The sequence below is a fragment of the Kogia breviceps genome, chromosome 10 (genome assembly GCF_026419965.1).
Source record: "Kogia breviceps isolate mKogBre1 chromosome 10, mKogBre1 haplotype 1, whole genome shotgun sequence".
Classification (NCBI taxonomy): domain Eukaryota; kingdom Metazoa; phylum Chordata; class Mammalia; order Artiodactyla; family Physeteridae; genus Kogia; species Kogia breviceps.
In genome coordinates this window covers 26017213-26035101 of record NC_081319.1, presented here as the reverse complement: position 1 = coordinate 26035101, position 17889 = coordinate 26017213, and the positions used below count along the sequence as shown (strand labels likewise).

At 48.7% G+C, this 17889-nt stretch overlaps 1 protein-coding gene across 5 annotated transcripts in view; it reads right to left on the bottom strand.

Moving 5' to 3' along the window:
• The window catches only part of PRICKLE2 (prickle planar cell polarity protein 2), a 349942-nt gene that overhangs the window by 45386 nt on the left and 286667 nt on the right, over positions 1-17889 (bottom strand). For all 5 annotated transcript variants that reach the window (XM_059075783.2, XM_067043732.1, XM_067043730.1 and 2 more), the window contains 4 exons: positions 16519-16656; positions 13407-13610; positions 9910-10096; positions 4017-4889 (listed from right to left, as the gene is read on the bottom strand). In XM_059075783.2, the coding sequence (XP_058931766.1) occupies positions 4017-4889; positions 9910-10096; positions 13407-13610; positions 16519-16656 (1402 nt within the window). The remainder of the gene's footprint in view (positions 1-4016; positions 4890-9909; positions 10097-13406; positions 13611-16518; positions 16657-17889) is intronic.

Sequence of the window (17889 nt, the reverse complement as noted above, 5' to 3'; positions counted from 1 at the left end):
GGCCATAAAAGAGGGGGAAAAATCCACTATTCTGAAATCTAGCTTTCGCTACAGAATCAAGGTGTTTTCACTAAGACTTCGGTGACATGTACCTTCACTCATAGACTGGGATACTAGGGTTTCAAGATACACAGATAGTTCAGAACACTGCCTTCTCAAAAGACTACTGAATTTTCTAGCAAAATTTGAGTGCAACAGTGAGGGTCAGCGGCAAAAGGACCGATTACCAAGCCTGGTCAACACCACGCCCTTGGCGACGTGTGTCCGGCATAGGATGTGAAAGGCTATTTAGGGTGTGCTCCAGTGATGAACAATGAAGCAGTGCTATGAATATTAGCTACCATCTCCCTTCGACACTGATGTGTCTGACAGATCCACGGAAACACAGGGGCACAAAAATGGCTTTCTTCAGTCCTATTTCTCAGGCTCTTCTCAGGCTGGTTAGGAAAAAGAGGACCCACGAGAGCAGTTTCAAACCTAAAAATGCAAACCTGCACAGCCGCTGGATGCTGGGAGATACCAGAATGCAAAACATTCCTAGAGGCCAAAACCATGCACCAGTATGTTTGGGATGAGAGAGAAATAATAATAATAATAATAATAATAATAAAAAGTAGCAGGTAACCATTAGAGAGAATCACAGGTGGCAAAGACTATATTCACGAGTTTAAGTGTATTATCATTTCCTTCTACAAAAACCCTACCAAGGAAGCACTATTATTCACCAGATTCCATAGATGAGGACATTGAATTTTATGGAATTTAAGCAACTTGTTCAAGGCACACAGCTCCTACATGATGAAGGCTGGATGTGAACCTAGGGAGTGTAACTCCAGAATTGGTACTCCAAACCGTTAGGTTAGAATTTGAAAAACCAGAGCTCATGAGAGAACTTCCAAAGCGACTAATAATGGGGTTGAAGTTGTGCCCGTCCTAACAGCTCACTTCCTTCATCTGTGCTGTCCACAGGGTAGCCTCTAGCTTAGCTACACGTGGTTATTGAAAGTGAAATTGATTAAAACGAAAAGAAATTTAAAATTCAGTTCATGGCTAGTGACCACTTGAAATGTGGCTCGTGCAGCTGAGGGCCTAAAATTTTCATTTTATTTCATTTCAATTAACTCAAATTTCAATAGTCACATGTGGCTTGTGGCTACCGTATCAGACAGTGCTGATCTGAGCAATTTTTCTCACCTCTATCAGACATGGTTCAGGGCTGCTTTCCAAAAATCTCAGTGACAGAGGGGCATTTGTTGCTTTGCCCAAGGATCTGTAGAAAATCTCAAGGGTAAACAACCCGGCCTCTTCCTTAGGATCGGAGACTGTGTGTCCTTCAGATGTACCCGTGTGGCCCTTCCAACATTCTCCAAGCCCTAGATCTCCTCCTAAGTGACAACGTGAGGACAATAAAGTCAGAACAGACAAACCCAGGAACAACTGCTCTCAGACAGTGGTCGCATCAGCACCAGCAGGGAACTGGTAAAAATGCAGGTTCCTGATGCTTGGAAAAGACTCTGACGAGTACAGGTTGTTGGTAACTAACTATACTGCTGAACTGAATGAATAAGCACTTTCAGAACTCCAATGGAAAACTGATGAATTCATAAAAGTGCTAACAAAAGATCAAGATGAAAAAAAATTAATTACATGGGACTGAGTGAACTGATGAGGATGATTATAATTTTTGTGACTTTCTGTTTGAATAATTAAAAAAAAAATGCAGGTTCCTGGACCCCACCTCTATTGGGTCTGATACACCAGGCCTGGGGAGGAGGCCCCGGAGTCCATGTTTCAATCAAGCAGCCAAGGATTCTCATGCAGGTGGTCTAGCTTTGAGAAACTCTGCTTCAGAGTCTGAACTACACGTTTCCCTCCTGGCCTCTTAAATAATTATAGCATTTAAATCTTCCGAGAAGAGCACAAGCTGGCCTGGAAGACAGGTGGTAGCCTCTCTGCACTAAATTGCTCGCTTCTACGACAACACGCAAAGTGCTTAGTCACCAAGGCCTCATGTTTGTCATCTGAAACACGGGGGTAAGGATATCTGCTATCTGTCCTCCAGGACAAAAGAGAACACAGCTGTGAAAGCATCGGAGGAGGATGAAAATTAAAAACGCACCGCACAGATATCCTACAACTCAGAGACACGTTCTGCTTGTCCAGCAGAGAGTTCCAATAGGTTTCACATTTTAAAAAATCCACATTTTTAACTTCTTTGGAAAAACTGGAAGATTTGACAGCACGGGGCTCAGATTAGGTTGGTACCCTGGTGTGATTAAGAGCACTGCTCTGCGGTCACATGCAGAATTTCAAATCCCTGTTTAAAAGCTGGGTGACTGGGCTTCCCTGGTGGCGCAGTGGTTGAGACACGAGTTCGTGCCCCGGTCTGGGAGGAGCCCACGTGCCGTGGAGCGGCTGGGCCCGTGAGCTGTGGCCGCTGAGCCTGCGCGTCTGGAGCCTGTTGCTCCGCAGCGGGAGAGGCCACAACAGTGAGAGGCCCGCGGACCGCAAAAAAAAAAAAAAAAAAAAAAAAAATGCTGGGTGACTTAGGGCAAGTCCTTCAACCTCTCTGTGCCTCAGTTTCTTCAACTCTGAAGTGAGAATTTTAAGAGTACCTTTCAAAGGGTCGTGATGATTTAATTAAGTAAGTGAATATTTATCAAGGGCTTGGAACAATGTTTGGCCCATGGCAAGAGCTCTATCACTCTTAGTTGAATAAATAAACATCCCTGCAAGTGGCACCTGGAGCTGAGTGGTGGCCGTCCCTCCATCCAGGGCTGAGGTGCATCAGGCTGTCACAGTCTCCACCCAGACAGACACATTAGACTCTGGGAATCTCTACTGTAAGGGATAGAAGTGCATCTCCCTCCTCGGTGTCCTGCCAACAAGGGGCAGAGACACTTCGTGCATCTTAGAGCAGCATTTCCCAAGCTATCTGTAGTGAAGGACCAGTTTTTAAATTTTCAGTCCATTGTGGCGGCCTGATATGAGACCCACCCAAGCAGGACTCATATACCCAGCACTTGCCACAGACAACTCGCCCATGGGTCTACAACACCGAGTGGTCTGCACCTGGACCCATACGACGAGCGCACTGGATGTGCGCTTGGATGTCACAGCAATGTCAGACTGCTCTAAGAGTTTCTAAACGCTGTCAATCTCAGTACTTATCTCGCGGTGCACTGCGGACAGCCCCGATCCTCAGATTACACTTTGAGTAGTGCCATCTTAGAGGACACTGACATTGTCTTCACATGTACGGAAAACAGCTGGAAAATTTGGTTGGCCAGAACAGTCAATGGAGTGTCTGTTGGTCTGTCTCTCCCAACACCTCTGTCCTTCTCAGCCTGCCTGCCTTCTCCTTGTCCATCCCCATTTCTTTCATCTTTATCTACACATTAAAACCAGCTCCCTAATGAGATACTGGGGTTCAGAACAGCCATGGAAGCTGTCATGGATGCTTTGATGTCCCAGGCAGCACCCCGTTTCATGAGGACCCCCCTCCAGCTCACTGCCACCCCTTCTCCTGAACGCTGCCTTTGGCTGACGGGAGCTGTCTTGCCCCCATGCCCACATCAACATCCTTAACCCCAGGTCACTCTCCAGCAGCCCAGGGCCAATGACTGACACGGTGATGCAAAACGTCAGCCCCTTTGTCCCAAGAAGGAACCAACCGTGTGGTACAACTCACCCCCCAGAGCCCCCTGTGGGCTCAGGCTGAAGCTAGACTCCAGCCCAGACATCATTCTTCACTTGGCTCCCCACACCCCACCCTAGCCTGTTTCTCTCACTCTCCTTCCTTGGGAGCATGACCTCAACACATCTCAGGCACCCTAATCCCTGCCTCAGGCTCTGCTTAAAGGGAATCCAGTCAAAGACAGAAGCCATCGACACTTCGGTTCACCTTCCTCAACGACCCGGTGGATGAGAGCACACGGCGGGGAGAACGCGCAAATCTTGAGGACCGGCATCGGGTCACCCCGAGAGTCCCTGTGTTCCAGGTCAACAGAACTTACCTGTCGTGTTAGACAGGGCCAGCGATTCCATGGAGCCCCGCGGGGTCTGCTCTGTGGGCGTCATGTCCTCGGTATATTTCAGGGAGCTGATCGGATGACGGGTCCGACACTGCTGAGTAGACATGCTCCCTTCCTCTTCCTCCTCGTCCTCATATTTGGGGACTTGGATGCTGCCTCGGTTTTCGCTGAAGCTCTGGCTGGACATATCACTGTAGCTCTCCTGGGACCTCAGCCTTCCCGGGTAATAGTCTTCTCGGCATTCCTTGATGAAGCTGCCACCGTGCCCCTTCATGGCCAGCGATGAGCTCCTTTTGGGGTTGCTGAAGTGCTTGGCCCACATGTCGGGCTGGGCCCCGGCCCCTTGCCCTCCCGGACTGTAGGAGGTTCTGATGTTGCACTGGCTGAGGAGCTGCAAGGGGCTCTGCGACTGGCTCTGCTCCATCTTGTTCCCGTAATGGTACGGCTCGTCCCGGCTCCTCCAGATGGGGTCCCGGTTGAGGCTGGGTGTCTGGCTGGACAGGCTGAGCAGGTCCATCTGCAGCGACAGGGGGTCCACGTCAGCCGATAGTCGGTTGGAACTCACCTGCAGCTGGCTGTGTTGGTTCAGCACGGGCTCCTCTGTCTTGCCCTTGTTCTTGCCGATTTTGGCGCTGCGCCGGGACTCCTTGGCCCGGGCGTTCTGGAAGGCTGAATCGGAAGAGTCAGAGCCGTTGGGGTCCTCCCCGGCACTGCAGGCCCGTGAGCAGAAGATCTGGCCTTGCTTGGGGAGGAATGGCCGCCCCAGGAGGGACTTCTTGCAGTGAGCACAGCAGAAACAGGTCTCAGTGGCATGCCAGTGTTGGCCGTCGTAGGTCATTTGACCTTGGTCGATTCCTGGGAAAAGAAGAGACAAGGAAGAGGCTGACGAGCTGCTCAGAGCATTACATTATGACATAAAACACACAGCACCCTGGTCTGGCCCAGGCTTCCAGATGCAGCAGAATAAAATGTCAATAAATCAACGATCAGGCCCTCGTGTAAGTAGCAGTCATGTCCTATTATGGGGCACATTCCTCCAGATAAACAGCAATAATGATACTAGGGTGTGAGAGCACTCTTTTAAAAGCATTGCGTATATGTAAACTCACTTAACCTCTCAACTGTATGAGGTAGGTTTCTAATATTACGTCCACTTTTCAGAGGAGAAAACAGAGGCAGAGGAGGTTAAAGAACTTGCCTAATGTAAAGGAGCCAGGAATCATAGACGAGATCTATACCCAGAAGTCTTGTTCCTAACCATGACCTAGATAATCATCTCTTTCAGTTTATTCAGGGGTCTGCTCAAACGGCAGCTCCATGGAGAAGTCTTCCTCTCCACCCTAAAAGCTACTCTCCACCACTCTCCACCCTTACCTGCTGTATTTTCTTCACAGCATGAATACTGATCGACACTGAGCCACTACATATGCGCATGTGTTAATTACTAAAAGTGAAGTTGTACGAAGAAGTTTCTGGGGTATCATCTCCAGGAACATGGCCCGGTACATCAAAGGGGCTCTTCATGTATGGAATGGATGAATGAATTGAATTCCATCACCAGTGCCTAGCATTCCAAAGGGTAATTACTTTAGCAGTTTAGTGGAAAGGAAAAAAGTGGACTTCAGCTCATGGTAAGGAAAAACTTGGATGTAGTCTGTCAAAGACATCACCTCGCCATTAGCATCCATATCCTTTGTGTAACTTCTGTCCAGTGCCCGGGCTGTGTCTCGTTTACATAATATTGTTACACCTGCTTCTGGGCACCTCCCATAGCCCCTCTTAGTGTCTCAGAGTCTCTTCTGCCCTCTTCTGGTTACAGGACTTAACTTCCCTCTGGGACACCATCTCCCTGCCACCCTTGGGCCATGAGCTTTGGGTGGGGCTAAAGCCACACCTGGACCAGCACTGGCCAGTAAAAACACCACATCTCCAGGCCCAGTTACTAGTTCAAGGGTGGGCACCTGACCTGCACCGGGCCAAAGGAAGAGTCACCTGGGACTGTTGCTAAGAAAGCGACACAGGGAGACTCTTTTTTTTTTTTTTTTGCGGTACGCGGGCCTCTCACTGTTGTGGCCTCTCCCATTGCGGAGCACAGGCTCCGGACGCACAGGTTCAGCGGCCATGGCTCACGGGGCCCAGCCGCTCCGCGGCATGTGGGATCCTCCCGAACCGCGGCACGAACCCGTGTCCCCTGCATCGGCAGGCGGACTCTCAACCGCTGCACCACCAGGGAAGCCCTGAGACTCTTTTGACAGCAGTTGCTAAACGGGGAGAATAGGAGCCGGGAGCTGTGGGACCCACCTCCCAACCTCCCGTAGGGAGAGCCTGCTGAAAATGCAGACCCAGCAGTGACTGTGGGATGGGAAGGGACCTTTGCAAGAATCCTAAGGTCTAGCGATCAATGCCTCTCCCGAAAGGCAGTACCAATGTGAACTTTCACCTTTGTTGGCTGAGAATCCTGAGTCTGAACTTTCCGAGAGTAACCTCTAGATAATTGTCTAGAGAGGCTGTGAACAAGAAACAGGGGAAAGGAGAAGGGCAAGAACAAAAGGCAAATGGCACAGCAGCCTCTCCGGGCCCTCCCTGTGTACCCCTCACTTCCCTTTATGTCCCTGGAGCCCAGGGAGAGAGAAGCATAAGGGAAATTCTTCTCCTAGGAGCTCTTCCCTGAACTAAGGGGTCTCTGTTTATTCAGGAGTCAGGCCCTAGGGACCAAGAGGGAGGGGATTTTTAGCAGGACAGGAGCAACCACAAGGGTCACTCCAAGATCAGAGGGACACCGAATCAACTCGTTTTCAGCACCGCATTCCCAGGAGGAGTGAGAAATGGCAGGGGAGGGGCTAGAGACAGCAGGCCCAAGGCTGGGGCTCCAAAACCATCTTCTCCTCCATCAGGCTGCCGGGGGAAGCAGGGGCAGGCAGCACAGGCAGGCCGAACTCCCTGGTAGTTCAGAGTGAGCCATCAGGATTCAGACAAACCCAAGTTCAAATCGCAGCCCCATGCCACACCAGCCGGTTGTAAACGTGCAGAAGCCCGTCAGCTTGGTTCCAAGCTTGGCTGGGCCGCTGTTGGGCTGTGTGACCCTGGGCAAGTGGCTTCATGTCTCTGTGCCCGAGTCTTCTCCCCAATAAAACAGGGATAAGAATAGTACTTACTTCAGAGGGTTGCTTGAGAACTAACTGAGTTAAGATGCAGTGAGTGCTCTGCTACCTCTTCCCAGCCCTCTTCTTGAGTTTTTCTTAGGTCTCAATGCCTGTCTCCCTCTCTGCTCTGAGGGCCGCTACCTGGATGCTGTCCAAGAAAGAACTCTGAGGCTGGCTCGGTCCTCCCTCCCCTCTCCCCTGTTCCCTCTCCTCCAGAGAGCTTCCACTGACATTCCAGCTGCGCTGGGTCCTCACTGTGAGCTCCAACTCAGCACAGCATCCCCAGCAGCTGCAGCCTTACCCACTGCCTGTCAGAGGTGTGCAGCAAGTCCAGTTCCTACGGGCTGTTGCTCCACCAGCTGCCTCTCTGTGCGCCTGCGAGGAAACATACTCAGAGGTGGCAGCGGGGGCCTAGTTCTGGGGATGGGGGCCTCACAGAAGGCCGGGCCACGGTAGGGAGAGTAGAGGGGGAGGCATGTTCCAAAGCGGCCCAGCAGGCAGTGACACGTGGTCCCTGATAAACATCAACGATGTCAGATGGTGCTCTGAACTGCTCCTGAACTCTAAACATCTGGAAAAGGGCTCGGCCATTCCACATCTAAGCGTTCCTTTTTTATTCCCTCCCTAAGCCCTTTAAGTACTTCTCTGAGGGTGTATGTGTCTGCTGCTGCTACAGCCTTGGTTTGTGTATAGGACTGTTTACTCTGCTGTGAGCAGGCAAAAGGACCGTTGCCCTGGCAACGGCTTCCTGCTGTAGGGTCTGCGCTGAGTAGCTGTGGCTGTATAAATAGGGAATATTTGGATAATATGGTCAGAGCAAAGCACCCAGACACTGCGGTATGTGTGATATACAGAGCATACCCTTTCTCTGTTGCAAGAAAAGTATGTTGTACAGAAAAGTGGATTTAGGAAAAGAAAAATCAGGGACAGCACTGATAATACTGCAGGCCACAGTGGTCCCCTTTTCTGACAACGCACTGATGTCTTTTTATGGCTTTTCAGAGGGAAGGAGAAGGGAATGCCAATCAAAGCTAAAAAGAAGACAGAAACAGAAGAAAACGGGGAACTTCTGAGGTGTACATGCTGCGGTGACATATTTTCTCTTGTCCAAGCTACTGAGCAAAAATTCTAAGTGGCAGTTTCTGGAGAGATTTTTAAGCCTGAGTGGAAAGGGACAAAAGGAATAGAAATACTAACAAGCAGGGGGTACGGGTGCCACAGGTAAGCTGTCTATACTCAGCCTCTCTCAGCTGAGCAGGCACCTCCCTGCAGACCCAGAAGCCACAGTGAGCAGTGCTGGGTCAGCACCTCACACCATTTCCCCTGATCGAGTCCCACCCCTCGCCCTTCCTCACCTGCCCCACCACCTGTCCAAATCAAGCTCATTTCCTAGCTCTTAGAATAAAGGGAAATATGTCTGTTTAAGCTCTTCGACCCTGTGAGAAATGCATCAGGCTGTGAGAGGGGGAGGTTTTTAGGGGTTGGGGTAAGGGGATTTTCACAACAGCCCAGCCCCCAGAAGGGAACGCTACCGGACCAAGGTTGGCACAGCAAGGCTCCACCCTGGGCCTGGCAGGGGCTCCAGCGCAGAAGGGCTCCACAGAAGTGGGCCTGAGTCCACGGGATGGACTCAACGACAAAGGACCACTAAGCATAGAGCAGATGCCTCCAAGCGGGGCACAACAGGCTCTCAACCTGCTTATCTCCATATCTCCCAACTACAGGTAAGAAGCTGGCAGCCTCTGAGCAGATTTCTTGCAATTGCACAAGCCACAGGAAGATCAGGCTACTGGTCTCAAAGACATTCATCTGCTGCCAACTTTTTATTTTCTTTTTAAAGCGCAGCTCATTCTCAAGGTGCCAGAATAGGAGAGCTGAATAAGAAGCTACAGATGCAGCATGATTGGGAACAGCGTTGAAGGGCTGAACAAATCAGTTACTTGAAAAGGGAAAATGATTTTCACCATCTCATATCTGCCACTTCTTTGGGGAGTTTATAGCTTCTGAGCTATTTGAGGTTCTCTCACTTTGTTTTTGGCTGGGTCAGCTTTTGCTGATTTTTTTTTTTTTTTAAGACATGCATGCCAGAAACCATTTGGTTTCCTTGACTATCTCTTCCTACCAAGAGGACTGCTTTGTTTCCTCCCTCTGCTGACCCCCGAGGTTTTCCGAGGAGGCTGTGGAAGACATCTGTTTGTATTTTCCTCTGAGACTTCTCCCCCTCCCTTTGGTAGTGGGACTGTATACCTTGGGGGTGGGTCTATGATTCAGGCAGACCAATGGGAACTCCCTATTCTTTTCTTTCCAGGATGGAACAGATGACCAAATGAGGGGCTACAGCATTCCTATCTGGAGGACCTGACTTGGATACTGGAAAAGACACGATCCCATCCTTTTAGAGAATACCAGTGCTAAGACTAAGTGTAGCTGGGGGGTCATCTTGGCCACCTTGCGAAGGCAGCTTGCCTCCAAATGATGCCGAGGGAAAGCAAGCTGAGCTGAGACAGAGAGGGGAAAAAAAAGAACCAGACTTTGAATCCTTGAGCCATCCTTAACTGAAACCAATTTCCTTCTTGGCTTCTCTGGTACAGTGAGCCAAGAAATTTCCTTTGTCACTTAAGGTAGTATCAGTTGGGTTTCTATCACTTGCAACCAAAGGGATTCTAACTATACCAGACACAAAGCAGATCCAGTCAGAGTAGGACCAAGCTGAGCCCCAAGAGTTGCCTCACCTATGTGTTGGGCACAGGTGTCGCAATATTCCGCATACAAGGACTCGAAGCAGTGGCAGCAGTAGGGCCTTCCCTCCTTCATGATGTAGCGCTGGCCGCCCAGCACTGTCTCGCATTCGAAGCAGCAGAAGTGTTTCATGTGCCAGTGTCGCCCCTCAGCTTCTGTGCATTCGTCTGCAAAGATGATCTGGAGATGGAGAAGCCAAATGGTCAGTGGATAAGAGCCAGCCATGAGAATGTACTCAAAGGAGGAAAGCCTTGAGGGCCCCAAACTGGAAGGGTAGGAAAATAGGTCCTGTCCACCAATTATTAAACAGAAAATCTATGTGTGTATGTTTATTCTCTATCTGTATCAGTTCCCATGTGTGGATTTGCTTAAAGCACAATTAAACAGTTTCTGGCCTGGCTGGTGATTAATTTAACCATATTGTATAAAGACAAAGAACATTCTACCCTAAAGAATATAAAGCAGGACTAAAAACTGACAGCTCATGGGCACTTTGGCCGTATCGATTTAATCTGGCTTACATACAATATTTTTTTTTAAATGAGAAATGTCATATAAACCCCTGGAATCCTGGTTTCTCTTTTGAAAATACAGTGTTTGGCAATGTGTGCTACACATTCTTGCATGGCAACAATAAGAGGTTGCTGCTTTCAGATGAGTGATGAGTTCTGTAGCATGTCATTTTTTTCACCACTCACTGTTACCTTAAAATGAGTCACCTTCATTTATGATAACTGTCTAGCCCTCAGAAGCCTCTGTGTTTTGACCCCAAGACAGAGTTTTTTACAATTTCAAAGCACAGATTTAAGAGCTTACTGCAGACTACAGTAATCAAGGCAGAAATAAGCTCAAGCGTTTATGGCCAATTGATTACTGACAAGGGTGACTAGGACTTTTTTTTTTTTTTTTTTTTTGCGGTACGTGGGTCTCTCACTGTTGTGGCCTCTCCCGCTGTGGAGCACAGGCTCCGGACACGCAGGCTCAGTGGCCATGGCTCACAGGCCCAGCCGCTCCACGGCATGTGGGATCCTCCTGGACTGGGGCACGAACCCGCCTCCCCTGCATCGGCAGGCGGACTCTCAACCACTGCGCCACCAGGGAAGCCCAGACAAGGACATTTGATGGAAGAAAGAATAGTCTCTTCAACAAATCTGTCTGGGACCACTGAAAAGCCGCATGCCAAAGTATGAATTTTAACCCCTACCTCACACCACATATAAAAATTAACTCAAAAGGGATCAAAGACCTAAAAGTAAAGAGGAAAAAACTATAAAATGTTTAGAAGAAGACACAGGTGTAAATTTTCATGAACTTGGATCAGGCAATTAGGCAATGGTTTCTTAGCTATGACTACTAAAAGCAGAGACAACAAAAGAAAAAATAAAAGTTGGATTTCACTGAAATAAAAAACTTTCATGCTTCAAAGGACATCATCAAGAAAGTGACAATATAACTACAGAATGGGAGAAAATACTTGCAATTCACATATCTGATAAGGGACTAGTAACCAGAATATATAAACAACCCTTCCAAAGCCACAAGATAAAGAAAAATCATCCAAGTGAAAAAATAGGCAAAAGCTTTGACTAGACATTTCTCCCAAAAAGAAGACATGCAAATAGCCAATAAATACATTTTTTAAAAAAGCTCAACATTGTAAGCCATTAAGGAAAAGCCAATCAAAACCACCACATGATGTCACTTCATACCAACTAAGGTGACCATAATGAAAAAGACAGACAAGAACTGAGGAGAATGTGAGAAATTGGAATCTTCATTCATTGACAGTGGGAATGTAAAATGGTGTAGCTCCTCTTGACAATAGTTTAGATTCCCTCAAAAAGTTAAACACAGAACTACCATATGACCCATCAATTCCACTCCTAGGTATATACTCAAGAGAACAAAAAAATATATGTCCACACAAAAACTTGTATATCAATATCCATAGCAGCATTGTGCATAATAGTCAAAAAGTGAAAACAATGTAAATGTCTATCAATTAATAAATGGCTAGACAAAATGTGATATATACATACAACTGGTTATTATTCAGCCACGAAAAGGAAAGTACTAATACATGCTGGAAACTCGGGTTAACCGCATAAACACTGTGCTAAGTGAACAAAGCCAGACAAAAAAGGTCATATGCTGCGTTAATCCACTTATATGAAATGTCGGGAAATTCATGGGGACAGAGACAAGATTAGTGGTTGCCACGGGCTAGAGGGAGGGGAGAAGGGGAGTGACTGCTAATGGACCTGGTGTTTCTTTTTCGATGATGAAAATGATCTGGAATTAGGCAGTAGTGATGGTTGTCCAACTCTGCGAATACACTAAAAACCACTGAATTGGACACGTTAAAAGAGTAAATCTTAGGCTGTATGAATAAGATGTCAATACACAAAAATTTCAAAACACTTTAATCATCCTATTCTATTTGCCATTAGATAATATTAAGTATCATGAGCACAAATTTCCAGATGTGGAAACTGAGCCAGGCAGGTAAAGGGGCTGCCCAGAATCACTAGAACTGGACCAACTACCTGCCCAGAGGGTCTCTTGAATATCACTGGTAGCATTAGAATCCAGGTTAGATAAGGCCAATTGACTTCCTCCTAGAAGAGTGAGTCTCTGATTGGCAGCTTTTAAGGAAGAAATGTCCATGCTAAGAGTGGACTCTGGATGAAAAAGAGGAGTGTTACTTTCAGGGTCCCACATTGATGGTTATAGGGTCAGAAAGAACCAAAAACCTACTTTATGCAGGAAGAAACCCCTGTCCAAGATCTTTCCCCTAATTTGTCCCATAAAATCAGTCAGGTTTAGAACATTCTCCTTTCTGCCCCCAACTTTTAAGCTAAACCGGGTTTTCTATCTTTCAGCTCCCAGATCACACCTAGGTGTGCTTCTGCTGGGAGAAAACACCAGGTATGAACCTTGTGTCCGGACTGCTTTCTTACTCGGAAAAGCAAATTCAAGTACCTCTTAGAGTGTGGGGCAGAGGTATCCAGATGGAGTAGCCATCTGCCCCCTGAATCCTCATCAGACCTTTTGTAAACTGTGGGAGAATCAAATCATGCTACCCATTTTCTTGTCTTCTCAAACCAATCTGTCCCATCAAATCTCAGGAAACCCAAGATTTTAAGATAAATGACACACTATTACTGATGATGATTACTTCCTGGGATTTGGGCTGAAATCTCAAGTTGCACAAAGCCCCCCTTTTTAAGAGTTCTGAACTGACCTAGTGCCCCTGGGAATGTCCTCAGCCCACAGAAACTGTCTTCCCACCTAGCGGCCCATGAGACTGTCACATTAAGTAAAGCAGGTCGCAGTCCGGGACATTCTAGCAACGGGGGATGGTGGGGCTTCATTTTTGAAAGGGTTAATATAAGAGGGGAGGGGAGTGGCCTATGGTTTTCTTCCATGCAGGAACCACAGGACAACGTGCCGGCTACAGCGTAACCCAGGGAGCGGAGCGGACTCTGACCTCGTCGCAGGCTGCGCAGCGCGGCTTCAGGCACTCCGCGTGGTGCCTGCCACAGTATATCTTCCCATCTTGGTAAAAGTAGATCAAATCCACCAGGAGCTCGTTGCAGACAGTGCAGATAAAGCAGGGTGGGTGCCAGCAGACACCGTGTCCGGCGCGCGATGCAAACACAGCAATGTCCCCGCCGTTGATCTGGCCTCCGCACTGCGAGGCGAACAGAAACGTCAGTAGGAGGCACACCGGCGCCCCGTCTCTCAGCGCCACGCGGGAAGGATACACGACCACCGCTGGCAACGCCAGCTGGTGACTGAGCGCTTCCTTGCAAATCAGCTACTGTGCTACCTGCTCTACATACAGGCAGGCAGGGTTTTCTTGTCCTTCCCTCACTGCCCCTCCCCAGGCCAACAGGAGGAAGATCCTATCACTGAGAAAATAAGCAATCCCAAAGGTGGGAGAGAAAGGAAAAGTCTGCCAGCAGGAGGTCTCACTATCTTTTAGAGACTGCCAACTCCCTCCAGAGGCCCAGCCAGGACTATTGCTAGAAGTAGGCTGTGCAGGGTTTGGGTAATGGGTGAGCGGGGAGGGGGTTTGGAGGGCCTCTGGAAGGACGTGCAGGTCTACACTTTGGACGGTAGGGGAGTGGGTTCATCAAAATATGCCCACCTTTAACCATCTTCTCTAGAAGCCTTTCAGGGATGCTTTTGGCCTGCTTCCCCTACCATTTTTTTTTACACAGTCCCGATTGAAAAGGTACCACTCCTTAAAGCCAGACTACGGAAAGGGCTTCTTCTTTCTCCCCTTCCTGAGCTTCTCACTCATTTCCAAAGTTCCTTCCCCTACCCAGAAAGGAACAAGGCAGAGTCCCTGATGACCCACGCTTCCAGTTGCGCTTGGGATAAAATGAATACGGTGCAGTCTTTGAGGGAGGAGTAACGTGTGAGGCCACAGGTCCAGGGGGAGGCTCTCTGCTGACCCCGGTGTTGGCCTGAGGTTCCCAGCCTGAGGGTCCAGCACTACGGCTCCACGTGAGTGGCTGAGCTCTGGGGGCAACGTCCAAGGAGGAGGAAAGCGACCTGCAAACCTTTCCCACACCTTGGCCATCAGAAGGGTTGTCATGCTTCACAGAAAATAAAGTCAAGGTCTCATGGAGTAGTCTCTGGGGCCTCATTCATGCGAGTGACCAGACCTAAGAAAGACACTACGTTATGGAAAGCGCTACCCCTGCCTTTTGTGCAAACGTTGGTAGAGCTGAGGTATGCATACTGCTAAAAGAGAAACTGAGGCACACTCAAGTTTTCCAGTTTATTTGCTCCAACACTGATTCGAATTGGGCTGCAAGCGTCAAACTCCAGGCGGTTGGGAGCACTCCAAGAACACGAACCCGGGGAGAGATTTTTATAGAGAAGACACGGAAGCAAAGTGAGGAGAGTATTTCAGGGACTAGAGATTCAGCGGTCCCCTTATTTGGGAAAGCCTGGCTGGCTGCTCGCGACTGGTTGTTCAGTTTCATTTTCTCGGATTCCACTGCCCTGACTGGTTTAGGTTTTGGTCTGCTGATACAGGCTACCGAGGCATTAGAGCCACCCCAGTCCAATGGCCTCCTTGTTTAATTACTTTAACAACACGGAATCCCAGTGAATCCTCACTATGATTCTATGACCTAGGCATTTGTTACCCCCATTTTGCAGCAAAACCATTAGGAAAAGTAACATGGTCACTGCCATCTGGCAGAAACATGAGTCAATCTTATGTCCTTCTGCCTCCAGGCTCTCGTCCCTCTTCTATGCCACTCCTGACACCTGCCCATGAAACACCCAACCTTCCCACTGCCTTAGGGAAGTCCGCCTGGACTGGTCAAGAATGACCCGAGAGTGGTAGAGGCCCTGAACTGAGCACACAGAATCTCACATCTTAACCTCTGACCACCTACAGCTCAGGGACAGGTGTCAAGGATGAAGACCCCATCCGACTGCCAAACCTGTGGTCCTCTGGCTCCCCTGTTAAGTAGCACCTCCATTCCACCCACCTGAGCCTTCCCACACTATCCCCCCTGAAATCCCCCAAAAGGGCCCCTACGTGGTATCTCCTCCGCTCAGGTAGTCACCTTGCCTTCTCTTTGTCAATCCAGTTCACGTATTTTCAGTATGTGAATGGGTCCCCAAAGCGCTTAAGGAGTTACATGGGGCCACTCTCTTAGCAGCAGGGCTAAGAGATGTGTCCAAAATATGACCATCAGCACCAGAAGGCTTCTGGAGGTCAAGAGGTGGGGCAGGGTGAACCCAGGCAGGCTGGATGCCCACCCTGCTTTCTTGAAAACCCTCCTCCACCATGCCTGGAGCACTCTACAGGGGAGTCGAAGAAAAAACAAATCCAGACTTTGGACTCAGTGAGGTCCTAGAAAGAATGCAGGGGGCTTCATGCACTGTGCTAAAGAACCCTCAAATCCAAGGAGAGGACCGTTTACCACCTGTTTAAATGGCACTGGTCCTGGGATGACCCTGGGAAAGAGGCTGACCCACGGTCCAGGCAAACTCCACTTTCTAAAGGACTCGTTTTGAGATGTAATTCCATCACGTCATATTCCTCTGCTCACATCCTTCCAATGGCTCCCTATCTCCTTCCAGTGGCTTACCCAGCCCTCTGAGAAACCTGACTTCATCTACTCATTCTCTTCTTTATCCCCTCTGCCCTGCCACACTTGCCAACCTGCTGTTCCCTCCAACAGAATGGAAATGGCTCCTGCCACAGGGCCTTTGAACTTGTCGTTTCCTTAGCCACCCCCCAATTCTGCCATCTGCATGACTCACTCCCCCTCAGTTCCTGCATGTCTTTGCGGGGCCTTCCCAGTCACTTTACTGAAAACTGCAACCACTGCACACTCCCAACACCAACCCCCTTCCCCACTGAATGTTTTCTATCTTACTTATGTTACTGTCTGACTTCTCCCCTAGAACAGAACTCCTTACAAGGGCAAGATCAAGCTTTCAAATCTTTTGTTCACGGCTGTATCCCCCAGGCCTACAAAGTAGGTTCTCAGTAAAATAACTGTTGAATGCATGAGTGAAAGGATGCCAGAGCAATCCCCTCGGCACGCCTCGGAACCCACGCTCACCTGTTCGCAGATCGCTCCTGTCATGGTGACCGGGAAGGGCCTGACATTGCCGCGACCCAGGTTTTCACGTTTCCGCTGGTTGCTGAAGAGCTTCAGCTCTCTCTTCTCTTCTTCATCCAGGGAGTTGCAGTAGCGAACCTGGACAGACACAGAGGACACCCCGGACGGGTCACCCTTGCTCCTGAGGCTTCCTGAAGCCCAGGCCTCAGACTGTGCTCATCAGACATACTCCCATTTGGTTTCACAGTCCTTGTGGGCATCTAAACACCACCAGGCTGGGGGGCTATTTAAGTGAGTCTCTACCTGAGATTGCTGACCATGAGAAGAGCTTCCTAAAGGCTCCAAACTCCAGAGCCTCATTCTTGGGCAGGCCAGTGGTCTGCAAGCGTCCCTCTCACCCTCTCACTGCTCCACTCGGCTCACCACACTAAGAGCCATACCATCTGGGATAGCTTTCCTGCTAGTCAAGATCTGGGACCTTCTCCTTCTTTCCCAGTGACCTGGATCTTCAAATTGATTGTGACACTTTCACCTCCATGGGCCCGTGGAAACGATCCTTGACGCCGAAGAATGGCTCCGGGCCAACGAGCCAGAAGCGTGGTCAACGTGCTCACAGCTTCTGTCTCCCAAAATGAGATGGGCACCAAAGGCATGAGACTGAGGAGTGGGTCCAGCGCTAGCTGTGTTACTTCACGGGAGTCCCTGCGTGTTTATCTGTGTGTAGCAGGGAGAGGACTGCCCGCTGGGCTTTGGTTAATGCATCAACTTGCATAAGATATTTTCTTTCTTGTCCGACACAGAAACTCACAGAATTAAGGGAGGGGCATTACAGATATTCAGATCTGTTATTTCCCATCCTCTCTTTTATTTATGCACACCTTGGGAATTCTGCTATAACCTTGAACTATTGTTTACTTAATACTGTTTTAAAAACTGACTCCCCCTTTTTTTTTTTACTTGAATACATTTACTTGAAAAGAAAGTATATTATGACTAAAAGTAGAACAGCAATATCACTTGTGAAAAACAGAGCGACCATAAAACTAAATACGAGACTGAAAACAAAACCACATTGCTGGATTCTAGCTGGCTACTTCTGCTTGTCGGAGATTCTGAAACAGAGGTTCTTAATGCTGTTACTTAAAAATGGAAACCAGCAGGAGTTGGAGAGGTGTGAGATACCTGCTCCCCACAAACTAAAATGTCCCCCTTGACAACTCAGTCACAAGGAATGAAATGCAATTGAAAAGGTAGTGAGTCTCTCGTTATGTGGTTCAATATTATTTATTGCCACGGCCATGTACCAACCAAAGTCATGAATCTGCTACACTTCGGGAAACATGGTTCTTATCCCATCCCATCTTACTTCAG